This window comes from Rhodamnia argentea, chromosome 11, assembly GCF_020921035.1.
Source record: "Rhodamnia argentea isolate NSW1041297 chromosome 11, ASM2092103v1, whole genome shotgun sequence".
NCBI classification, from domain to species: Eukaryota; Viridiplantae; Streptophyta; class Magnoliopsida; order Myrtales; family Myrtaceae; genus Rhodamnia; species Rhodamnia argentea.
The window spans coordinates 20,966,483-20,978,981 of NC_063160.1; the positions used below are offsets into that span (position 1 = coordinate 20,966,483).

The 12,499-nt window shown below is 39.9% G+C and overlaps 1 protein-coding gene and 1 non-coding gene across 3 annotated transcripts; one reads left to right on the plus strand and one right to left on the minus strand.

Moving 5' to 3' along the window:
- Positions 1-7,479: 7,479 nt before the first annotated feature.
- LOC115735954 (D-ribulose kinase) lies at positions 7,480-11,058 on the plus strand. Of its 2 annotated transcripts, none has more exons than XM_048272799.1 (10): positions 7,480-7,521; positions 7,745-7,837; positions 8,039-8,268; positions 8,890-9,029; positions 9,122-9,374; positions 9,483-9,615; positions 9,844-9,932; positions 10,040-10,317; positions 10,542-10,611; positions 10,724-11,058. In XM_048272799.1, exons 2-10 carry the CDS (start codon positions 7,771-7,773, stop codon positions 10,922-10,924), a joined length of 1,461 nt encoding a protein of 486 aa, XP_048128756.1. In that variant the 5' UTR covers positions 7,480-7,521; positions 7,745-7,770; the 3' UTR covers positions 10,925-11,058. The 2 variants fall into 2 exon arrangements, with proteins under 2 accessions (XP_048128756.1, XP_048128757.1); XM_048272800.1 differs by having other exon boundaries at positions 7,503-7,521; positions 7,748-7,837.
- Positions 11,059-11,433: 375 nt separating this feature from the next.
- On the minus strand, positions 11,434-11,505 carry TRNAP-CGG. The gene has a single exon. It is a non-coding gene; the product is annotated as a tRNA-Pro (tRNA).
- Between the last annotated feature and the right edge of the window lie 994 nt (positions 11,506-12,499).

Consider the following 12,499-nt stretch of genomic DNA (forward strand, 5'->3'; position numbering starts at 1 on the left):
ATACAGCTCACGCCAGCACTCCCACTCAAGTGGGTGAGAAGATGTTTTCGATACCCATCTTAACAAGTCGGCTCTTAAACGCTCTACTTGACATGGCTTTGGTCAAAACATCGGCCAATTGATCTTTAGATTTGACAAAATGCAACTGAATTACTTTAACATCCAAATTCTCATCGACAAAGTGTCTATCAAATTCAACACGTTTGGTTCGATCATGCTGAACTGGGTTCTGAGAAATAGCTACAGTGGCTTTATTATCACAAAACAACTTCATCCTAGACTCTGGTGGATACCCAAGTTCGGACAACATCTTTTTAAGCCATAATAACTCACGCAACCCCTTCGCTACTCCTCTGAATTCCGCCTCGGCACTGGACGGGGTTATAACTTCTTGCTTCTTGCTCCTCCACATGACTAAGTTACCTCCTACAAATGTGAGATAACCCGACGTCGACCTTCTATCCGTTGCATTCCCCGCCCGATCCGCATCCGTATATCCTTCCACTACAAGGTGACCATTCTTTGCAAACATTATTCCTCTCCCTAGAGCCGACTTTAAATATCGAATGATACGATATACTGCATTCATACGGTTTTCACTAGGAGCGTGCATAAATTGACTCACAACACTTACCGTATAAAAAATGCATGGGCGAGTGTGAGACAAATAAATTCATCTTCATAGTAACCTTTGATACCTCTCTTTATTAGTCGGCACTTGATTAGTATACTCCCCCAGTTTATGATTCCGCACCATAGGAGTATTAGCGGGCTTACAGGTCCAACATTTCCACTTGACCAACAAATCGAGTACGTATTTTATCTATAACAAGAAAATTCATTTCTTAGACCTAGCTACTTCAATACCCAAGAAATACTTGAGTCCTCTCAAGTTCTTCATCTCAAACTCTTCTGCTAATTTCTTTTGAAGCGTCGAAATTTCTTCAATATCATCTCCTGTGACGATCACATCATCAACATATATGATTAAGGCAGCCACTTTATTTTGACTTTGCTTAAAAAATAAAGTGTGATATGAATTACACCGGGAATAACCATACTTTCTCATGACCAAGCTAAATCGACCAACCCAAACACGAGGTGATTGCTTCAAACTATATAACGACCTTTTCGGTTTACAAACAACATTTGGCTTATCAACACACCCATATCCAGGTGGAACCTCTATGTAAATCTCTTCCTCCAAATCCCAATAAAAGAAATGCATTCTTCACATCAAACCGATGCAATGGCCAATCCAGATTTGTGGCAAATGACAGTATAACCCGCACAGTATTCAATTTTGCAACCCGAGAGAAAGTCTCTCGATAGTCCACACCATAGGTCTGCGTGTATCCTTTTACGACCAATCGAGCCTTGTACCTTTCAATGGTACCATCCGCCTTGCGTTTAATGGTGAACATTCAACTACACCTCACGGCTTTCTTCCATTCTGGCAACTCTACAAACCTCCAAATCTGATTTTTTTTCTAATGCTTCTATCTCCTCCTTCATAGCTTGGACCCATTTTGGATCGTTCAAGGCCTCTCCCACCCCATTCGAAATTCGAACAGCTGATACATTCGACACAAAAGCCTTACAAGGGCTAACCCTAGCATCTCAATAAATCAAGAAAAAAAAACAACTGTAATAAAGGAAAAAACTTCCTAATTTGTAGGAAATACGGCTCACGCCAACAATTCCAACGTGAGTTTTGATGAAGTAAATTCAAAATTATGGGATTTTGACAACAAGTCCAAAATTTTATATAAGAGTGCAATACGAATTCTTAAACTTTCAATTGGTTAATCAAATTGTAATTTTTACTAAAAAGTGCAATCGGGTTCTAAACAAATCAATCGGTATGAGTATTTCTCAATATTTAATTTGGGAATTGAAATTCAATAATATCACGCGCAATAATTTTTTAGTGATGAGCACAGGTGATCTTATAAGCAAAATAATTGGCTATCAATGAAAACATGCGGATTCGTGTCAATATACGGATCAAGCGCATCGTGTCGTGTAAAAAATTTATGTTTTCCTTTTGCAATTCATGTTTTATCTCGTGTCGTGTATAACAAATCCGCCGACACTAAAATTGGGAATCTTTCATCTCACGTACCTTACGAGATATAAGATGGATGGATTTCAAGACAGTTGCAAGTCGAGGTCAGTCGACCTTTCCGACTTCGTCGGCTTCCCTTTTCCGGAGAACTAGGCTTGCGGAGCGTGCAACGCACGCGCGAGGCGAAGCATCAGAGACATAGTTGAGAGAGAGGAGCGATGGACGGCGGGGAGTGGAAGATACTCTCCCATGTGATGGGCGCTTCTACCTGTCCTGCTTTCCACGTAGGATTCGCGGATGGCGATGTGAACAAGCGCGAGCCAATTGATATGGTCATGATTGTCCTTTGGCATCCTCCTCGGCGACGTCATCAAGTGTTGGCTCTGGTTTCCCTTCTCTCTCCATCGTGCGACGTGAGCCTTGGAAAACGAAGCTCGGTGTGGTTCCCTCTTTCGTGTTAAAATCCGATGTACAATCATAATAAAAATAATAAATAAATAAAAAATCGAAACGTAAAGATTTATTTCGATTCACTTTTGAATTATGATCACATCTACCAAATGATTTGATTATTGTTAAAACCTTGCTCACTCAATTACAATCGAAAAAAATTATATATTTAAGCGTGAGTTATTCATGAGCTCAAATTCAAACTATCAATAAAAATGGGCTGAAGCTATAAAAGTCTTATAGAAGTTCGAAAGCGCTGCACTCACGACTCTCGTCGAGTTTCCTGTCAATAGGGAGTACAAATCATATCTCAATATTTTGCGTGAGCTTTATTTTTAACAAGGCAAATTACGAATATTTTAGACATATAAGCGGCGTGGTTGGTACATATTTTTAAGCTCGGAAATTGATTTACAATACGTTTCTTTTGGATCGGACGTGAGGGGTTGATAGGCGGATCGACCGACAAATCTTTTTCCCCTTTCTTGACTATTTATTTGTGTTGTAAGGTCTCCCCATGCCCGTGGTTGCTCGTCATGTAAGAATAAGAACTGCTGCTCCAAGTCGTGCCCGTAACTCGCTGCATTCTCTTCTTTTTTCTTTTTTTTTTTTATCAGAATTCTCAATCGATTGTATTTGCCGGAACAAATTCGGCTTCCCGATGCCTAGGTGGACACATAACCCCGAACAAATTAAGCTTCTCAATCGATTATTCGATAGTTCACGTTTTCCTCGCCACTTCGACCGATCAATTAGAATGCTTCCAACGTGAGGTGAGTTCATGACGTTTTTAAAAAATAGAAAGAATCATGCTACTAGAGCGTTTCTCCACTCATTCATCCGTTGCATGCGGTTTGATAGGACAAATCTTCCGGACAGTGCAACTCATTTTTTCAACAACTTTTTTAGGTGAAATTTGTATTGATTCTGTATAGTTTTTAGAGATGAATGACATGGATGGCACGAAATTTTTCGAAAATAAAAGGAACCATGCTACAACAGCTTTTTTTCACTCGTTCATCATGTTACATTCAGTTTGATATGGCAAATGTTTTGGACAACATAACTCAACTTTTTTTTTTTTATTCTGCATGACATTTTCTAGAAGAATGTCATGAAAAGCATGAAATTCTTCGAAAATAGGAAGAACCATGCTAAAAGAGGGTTTTTCTGCTCATTCGTCTTGTTGCATTCTGTTTGATAAGATAAACCTGTCGAACAACGTAACTCATATTTTTCACAACTTTTTTTCGTGATTTTTTTTATTCTGCGCGACTTTTTCGGAGGAGAAACCATGCTATTCGATGTTTCTCAACTTATTTGTCCTATCTCTTTTTTTTCAAAACGTCCTGATGTGGTTCATAAGCTATTCACATAACTAAGCAGTTGGGATCAACGCCCTTTTAACAATTATTCCTTGCGTAGTTGCGTGGTAATTATGGACGTCGGATTGTTAATTTGCACGTATAGTTCCAAATTTTCCTTTGATCAATTTGACGGGGTGGAGATGAGAACGTCGGGGCTCGATGGAGTATATGACAAGAAAACTTACCATAATTTACAAACTTTCCTACGCTCAAAGTTGACTCGAGACAATGAAATTATGTCGTTTCTTAATTTGTGCTGATGATATTCCTATAAATATAACTACGACCTAATGTCGTCGTTTATCTCGTTATTTTACGAATAAAGGGCGGCTCTGGGGAGGAATCCTATATTTGCCGACAGACATGTCACGGTGTAAGCTCTCGTTGACAAATGTTAAGATGGGGCCGTACAGGGATTAGTAATAGCAAAGAACCAGCAAAGAGCTTAGTTTTTTTTTTTTTTTTTTAAATTATCCAAAAAATCCTAAATCTATTGCACGATAATCATTTTTGTGCTAAACATTTTCAATCGTGTTAATTTAATCGTAAACTTGAAAAATTATCTAAAAAGTCCTAAACCCGATTTTTTTTTTCTTAACTCAATAGTAAACCTTTCAATTTTGCCAATTGAGTCATAAATCTTTTCATACTTTGCCAATCGATTTCATAGGGCTAATTTTGGTCTGAAATCGCTGATGTGAACATCATTTATCTTACGTGACACTGGGCAGACCGACGTGAACAATTTCTAACACTATTTAAATAATTTTTTGGATTTTTTTTTATCTTTTGTTTTTAGTTTCCTTTTTCTGTGCTTTTTTATGGCTGGTGAGGGTCACCGGCAACCCTTGCCTGCAGCCAGTGAGGTAGCGATGGCCTTGCTTAGGGCCTTTGTGGCCCCACCGGCAAGGAAAGGCGCAAAAAACTAAGAAAAAATGGAAATGAAAGTATAAAATTCGAAATTCGAAAAAATTGGAACAAATATTAAAATGTTAATATCATTTAATTCTATCAAGATCGGTAATGACAATGTCACGTAGGATGGTCGGCGCCTACGTCAAGGATTTATGGCCAATATAGGTCGAATAAACTCAATTGGAAAAATTGAAATTTTTAGGACTAAACTGGCAAAAAGGAAATAAGTTTAAGATTTTTTAAATAATTTTCTCATCCTAAACCTTATGACAACTTGTCAATTCAATCTTATAATCTTAAACCTTTTAAACGATTTGTTAATTTTGTCGTTCCAGCAACTCCCCCCTCCCCTCTCTTTTCTTAGACTTTTGTCCTTCTCAAGCCTCTGATTATCCAATGATGTAGATTAAGAACCTTGAATTGGAAAAAAAAAAAAACAAATGAAATTAAGGTGGGAAGTAAAGTGGCTCTTAAGTTAACGCAACGGGTCTACCATGCCCACCAACCCGATCGAGTGAAAAATGTCTCGTTCAATGGAGGGACAGCAAATGTAAAAAATTAGATGTGTTGTGTAATAAGATTTACTCGGGTGGCGTCGAATCTTGTCTTCTTATTGTTTTGGTCGGAACGGCTTCTTCGCATGCACACCACGAGTCTCGAAACGAGGAGGAGTGCAAGCAAAGAATAATTGAATGTGCGGACCCCCATCGGAATTCAACTCCATCTCCTTTTCTTGTGGAGGGGGTCGACATGCACATGCGAAAAAGGTCCAGCCTTGCTTCTCGGTGTTCTCACCATTCGAGTGGGCGAGACATTATCACTCAGCCAACTGCTCAAGAGAATCTCAAAAAATAAATTAAAAAAAAAACTTATTTACTTCCATTTCAAGAGCAACGCAAGAGACATATTCAGTTAAACTGCTATATTTACAGGTTTCAATGTTAATAATCTCAGAATTTCTGCATAAATCATGGATAGCCGCGTCTTACAAGATGATAAAAGAGCTCAGCTTATAAGTTCACACGATTACATACACTTTGTTAGTCTTTTGTTTCCCTCTTAACTCGCCGAGAGAACTATGATCAAGTGAAACCCCACATGCTAATTTGTCGCAAAAGGAGTATTTCTTCATTCTCACGATATCAAGCGTCCGTCTACGTGGACTTAAATTAGCCCGTAGCTTACCCGACCCACGAGATTAATAACAGGGATCCAAATAGGTCCATGGTCCTATCTACCGTAGATAAAAATCCACCGATTTTAATGCGGATTCCTAATAAGGGTTTGGCGATAAGACCAGCAGAAACAGAGCTGAAAAAAAAGCTGTCAGCTTCCCGCTTTTCAGCGCGGGCAAGTGGGTCACGTCACGTGCGACGATCATCTGCACGCGCACGTGTAATGTTCCTCCGTCTATGCTTTTTCATGGGCGGGGTTGGGGTTGGGGTTGGGTTGGGGTGGGGTGGGGTGGGGCGGGGCTCCCACGTGGAGCTAAATTCCTCACTAGCAACTGCTTACCTCGAGCTCGATCCACGGTCTGTATCCACGTCTCTTCAGGAAGGAACGGTCCGATTCTGGTTGATGCGTGGTTGGGAATATGGGTGTGGCTTCATAACCTCCGGTCAATTCGTTCCATTTGTGTTCTCCATTTGCAAAAAAATAATAAAAAATAAAAAAATAAAGGTACACGTTTTTTTATATAATAAGGGATTTGGAAGATTAGAGTTTGGTAACTTTTGGGGGCCTAACACATGCTACTTGGGTAGTGTACGAGCGCCGAGTGGGGCCGTGATTGGTTCGGGTGGATAAGATAGTGCTTTAGTCCTAGATGTCCAGTTAAGTAACGTGCCTCGCTGCGTTTGGGTTTGCGGGTCAATGATACTGAAAGAGGCCGGGGCGAGTAGGCCCAATTGTTTCCTAGAGGAGAGATGGGTGGGCCTGTTTCACTAACAAATGGTCCGATCCAACTACCTTGCAATACGTTCCACTTCCAAAATTAGAAGCATTTTTGCTTTTGTCGAGAAACAAAATTTTGATTTGACTAATCCAATCTAAGATAAAATTTTCAGTCTTCTGTGTTGATGATCTACTGGTGCAGCAGTCACATCTTAAATTTTGAAGATTTGGATCTCCTTTAATGCTAAAAACATAAATTTCTTACCCTCTCGTTTTTATTTTTTTAGCAATGAAAATGATGATTACTCCACGAGACGATTCATAATATTTTTTGTGAAGCAATGAGATTCTCGTCCGTAGAAATCGAAAGCAAAGATGAGAAAGAACTTGTGCCATGATTACATTTATTAAATATCTCTTTTTTGTATCGTGATCTATTATCTTGAATAAATTATTAATTCATTAATGGGAATAGGTAAAACCTAAGGTTCTTTAAAACCATTAGATTAGTAGGAGGATTTGATCTTTACCGTTATATTTGTTTGACGAGAATTGATATCGAGCATTTTCAGATCAATTGTCAAAATGATTAGGCGGGGATGGATATATCCGTCAGATAAATAGAAAATCAAAGCTTACAAAGAGAGAATTCACGTATAAACATAGGTAAAATATTTCTCTGGGAAGCAACGTGACTCTCTCTCTCTCTCTCTCTCTCATCTTTTTAAAACACGGGAAAGATTTTTGGAAAACAAGAATCACCAGCTTCCGTTGCTTAAGCCTAAAACTTCACCCTAAATGGTTTTGCCAGAATCAAGACGAGACCTTGTATCCTTGGATAATCCTTTCGTTGATCGTAGGCTGCTTGGTTTGCTTTAAATTTTTCTATATGTTGCTGTTTTTCCCTGTTACTGATCAACTGTTTGTCTCTTTCTTCCTCTCTTTTGTGCGTTTTTTTTTTTTTTTTTGGTAATGAAAATGAAGGGTCCGTTAATAGGACTACTATCCATTTCTGTGGTGTCGTTTGGCCTCTATCCTCGTAAGGACTAAGGAGTCACTACAAGAGCGAGATTCACGATGTCCTACTCCCTCCACTCTCCTCCATGCTTTTCCTCTACTACTCTGCGATCACCCTCGGTTCATGGTCTCTCTCTCTCTCTCTCTCTCCCCCTCTCGGTGACATTCCCGCGATTCAGCAATCAAATTGCAAATTGCTTGCGAATTTGACATGATCGTTTAATCTGTTCCGCGACAGAGCAATGCATGCCCTGCACTGAAATGACCATTGTGAGGATTGTTCCTGTTGCTTTCGCTTAATTCCTAGTGTTTGTTCTTTGTTTATTAGGCGTTTGTTGGCCGAAGGCGCTGGTTTCAAGAAATGGGTTGTTCTGCTCTGCAACTAAAGCTAAACAGAGAAGAGGAGTGACCGCTCGCGGAAGCAGCGGAATGAACCCAGAATTTGGCGAAAGGCTGTATCTTGGGATGGATTTTGGTACTTCAGGAGCCAGATTTGCTCTTATAGACAAGCAAGGCAATATCCATGCTGAAGGAAAAAGGCAGTATCCAGAATACATGGTTTGGCTTCTGCTACTGTGACTCAGTTTTCACTCTGTTCTTTAGGGTTGCCAAGACATTCAACTGGAATGTGGAGTCATTGCATATATCGGTTCTATATCAATTATCCATTTCGTCATCATAATTAGCCGACGCTCTTAAAAGACTGTCCATTGTCAGCCGTGCTACATGAACTATTTAGCCAATGCACACTCTCCAAATTGTTTCCCCTCTTACTTGGAGAATGATGATCACAACAGGGAACTATTGAGCCGTTTATGGTGACTGAGCAATGCGAGTATTGAGAATGGCAAAGCTTGCTTGTACAAAATTTATGATCCTTGTGCCTGCAACTTGGCGTTGTTTCTGGGATATTACATGCACAATGAAGGAATAAAGTGAAAAGTCATCCGAACATTGTCAGTTGTACTTCTAATATGATCAAGCAAGAAGGGCATGAGCGGACTCTTATTGCAAATTTACACAATTTATTGATGAGCGTCTCCTTTTGCATGTTCAGTGATGTCAGAGATAATATCTGAAAAGTGTTATAAATTATGCCCGGTGAACTGCTAGTTTTTCCAAATCTGAGACCTTCCATTCCCTAGCGTACTGAGAAGTTCGTTTGTTTTGTCTAGAAAGAGTGGAGACACAAGGGATTGGGTTTCCTCGTGGAAAGTTACTCTTTTCTCTCTCCTGGAAGACATTCCGGTTCATCTACGCTCAATCATTGCTTCTATGTCGGTCGATGGAACTTCTGCAACGACTATGATAATTGACAGGTCAATCTTGTATGACTCAATCGGAGAGAGAATTTTTATAATGTTCCTTTTAAAGGAGCCACTGAGCAGAGGCTTCTTATATGTTGCTGCAGCAAGTCTGGAGAGACACTTGGAAGACCTCTCCTTTATAATGAAAGCTGTCCCGATGCTTTGCCAATAGTAAAGTCCTTTGCTCCCGAAAACCATACAGTCTGCTCTGGTTCCTCTACTCTGTGCAAGCTTGTGTCATGGTGGAACTCCAGTGCTGCCGATAAAGGATCTGCGGTGCTAATGCATCAGGCAGATTGGTTATTGTGGCTTCTGCATGGCAAACTGGGAGTTTCCGATTATAATAATGCATTGAAAGTACGACTTATTGAGGTTACATGTTTGTTGGTTTTTTGTCGAATTATTTTCCTCAATCAATGATTTTTCATGGTAGATATAATTGGTTTTGCTTATGTTATGCCGCAGGTTGGTTATGATCCAGAACTTGAGTGCTATCCTTCTTGGCTGCAGTCTCAGCCGTATTCTAATGCTCTGCCTTCTGTCATAGCTCCAGGAAAACCAATTGGTCATTTGAAAGAGGATATTGCTCAAAAACACGGTATGCTTCCCTTCTCTTAGCTAGCGTGAAAACTCTTTTTTTTTTTTTTTTTTTGTGCAAGTCATCTTCCTTCCTGTTGACCTATGAATTATTTTGATTTGAGTGCCGGGAATGTACAGGACATGAGTTCCTGCTGAGCTCTTTTTTGGCTAAATCGAGCTCCTGCTGACCTGATAGGATTGAAGTTCGATATCGACATTGATGTTCATTGATGGCATTTTCTGGCAGGTTTTCCAAATGACTGTGTATTGTGTACAGGGACTACCGATAGTATAGCTGCATTTCTTGCTGCAAGGGCAACACAACCTGGAAAAGCTGTGAGATTTATGGGCATAGATAGTTACTAAGACATACTGTCTGTGGTGTATCCAGAATTTTCTATTTCTAGATGCTCGAAGATTTTGTTCTTATACTTTTCGTTTAGGTAACTTCATTGGGTTCAACACTGGCTATTAAATTGCTGAGCACGCGGAGGATTGAGGATGCACGGTATGGTGTTTATAGCCATCGCCTTGATGATAAATGGCTTGTTGGAGGCGCTTCAAATACTGGCGGAGCTGTTCTGAGACGAATCTTTACTGATGAGCAATTAGAGAAATTGAGTGAGCAGATAGATCCATCAGAAGCATCACCTTTAGATTATTACCCTCTTCAAACTGCCGGCGAAAGGTTTCCTGTTGCAGATCCTAATATGATGCCCAGGTATTGATGTTGAGATATCTGAAGCTTTTTGGCTTGGTTTAATTTCTTGATCGTGGATGCTATTATCATATCTCCTGGATCATTGGCCCACCACAATTTGAAACCAAGGCAGCAATGAGAAAATGCTAAACCTGATATCGAAGCTTCCTTTATCTGACAAACATTCTAGAATAGTAACTGAACACCTCATGTGCGATTTCTGATCATGGTCATGGTTAATGCAGGTTACTTCCACGCCCAGAAAGCGATGTTCAATACTTGCATGGCATGTTAGAATCTATTGCCCGTATCGAGGTACACACATTTGGTAGCATGTCCCACCATTCTAATTTTTGCACTGTCAAGAGCCGAAACGAGGTTCTGTTGTGCAAGCTTGGACCGGTGACGTCAATTTGCGCATGTGCAGGGAAAGGCATATAGCTTGCTGAAGGATCTGGGGGCTACTCCGGTGGAAGAAGTGTTGACAGCTGGAGGCGGCTCGAAAAATGAGAAATGGATAAAGATACGCGAGAGAGTGCTCGGCGTACCGGTGAGCCAGGCCATCCAGACGGAGGCTGCGTACGGAGCTGCCTTATTGGCTTTGAAGGGTGTGGAGGGGAACATATAGCCGAGTATCAGACTAGCAACAGCAGGACAGAACAGGGAACAGAAAAGACACTCAAAAATCACCTGTAAAGCTCACTTTTTCACGAGCGAGTTCGCTTTTTTTTTTGCGGTTAAGAAGCTGAGAGTTTGCAGTTATCATAGAGGCTTCAATCGCAGCATTGAGTACTAAAAGATGGTGATGCGATACCAGGATGTTGGCTTGTTCACTAGATTTTTTGCCTTTGCGTGCGTGAAATGGATGAATGCATCCAGAGGAGATGCAGAAGATGAAAAAAGAAACTTCCCTGACCTCCGAAGTCAAACTTAACCTATACCCTGCCACATGTAATTTTCACGTGACGAAGTGAGGAAGGGAGGTCCATATTTAGGCGAGGCTTAACCACAACTTCCGCTAAAAAGAACACAAGATCAAGGACCGACAGATTAAGCTCTTGCACTAATAGAAAGGCAAAAAGATAAAAGAAGGAAGGAGGGCTTTCACAGGAGAGCCGAAAAAGCAAAAAGATTGAGGGGGTGTTGCGAGAATCGAACTCGCGACCTCTCGCACCCGAAGCGAGAATCATACCACTAGACCAAACACCCGATGTTTGAAAGCGTAGCAAAATGATTATATAAATATGCATACGACGAAAATTTTGTTCTATGAAGTCGCCATCATATACCAAGCCGGAGTAGTACCGACGTGGATTTTGGTGCGAAATAAGACGGCCTTGTGAATTGTGATGCGCTACTCCGTAACGGCGGATGATAGAGTATGAATATTGGACCATTCTTGTACTGCTGACATGTTTATGTGTATCCAATTCACATCTCTATTAGGGAAAAATAAAGTGTATCAGTGTTACGACTTATGTCATCATAAATGATTTATATAACATGCTCAATTATTTTTAAAATTTCTTTTGTATATCAATGATCAACTGACTCTTTTAACTGAAGAATTTATGGTGAAATGAAATCATAATGATCGTTAAATTAACAAATCAAAAACAAAAATTCTCGCTTTGTGAACAAGAACTAATTTTATTAAGGGAAAAAGCCACACAAAAAAAAAAAAAAAATCCTCAAACTATATTTACTGTGACATATGTACTATAATCGTGATGCCAAAAACCCCGAATATGTATTTGCATCACACATTTACCCTGATTTTTCTTTTTTGGTAGCACAAAAAATCTCAACTTGTATTTGTGTGACATGTTTACCCTAATTTTTTTTTTGTGACACAAAAAATCATGAACTTATGCCCGTGTGATACATTTAACCATCCGTAAAGATTCTGTTCACAAACGCCTCTAAATATCTTACGTGGCTACCTACATGGACGACAGAAAAAGCAAATGGTGCCCAAGTGGCGTTTACGTTGTAAAAATATATCATCTCATTGTCTTTTTTTTTTTTTTTTTTTTGTCTTTTTTCCCTTCCTCATTCATTTCTTCTTAGCTTGGCGACGGTGAGGGCGATGACGATGAAGGCGGCTACGAATACAAAGGAGGAACGAAAAAACAAGAAAAAAGATTAGAAAGAAATTTTAATGGAGGGTAAGGCTCTGTTTTTTTTTTTTTGGGGGGGTCAA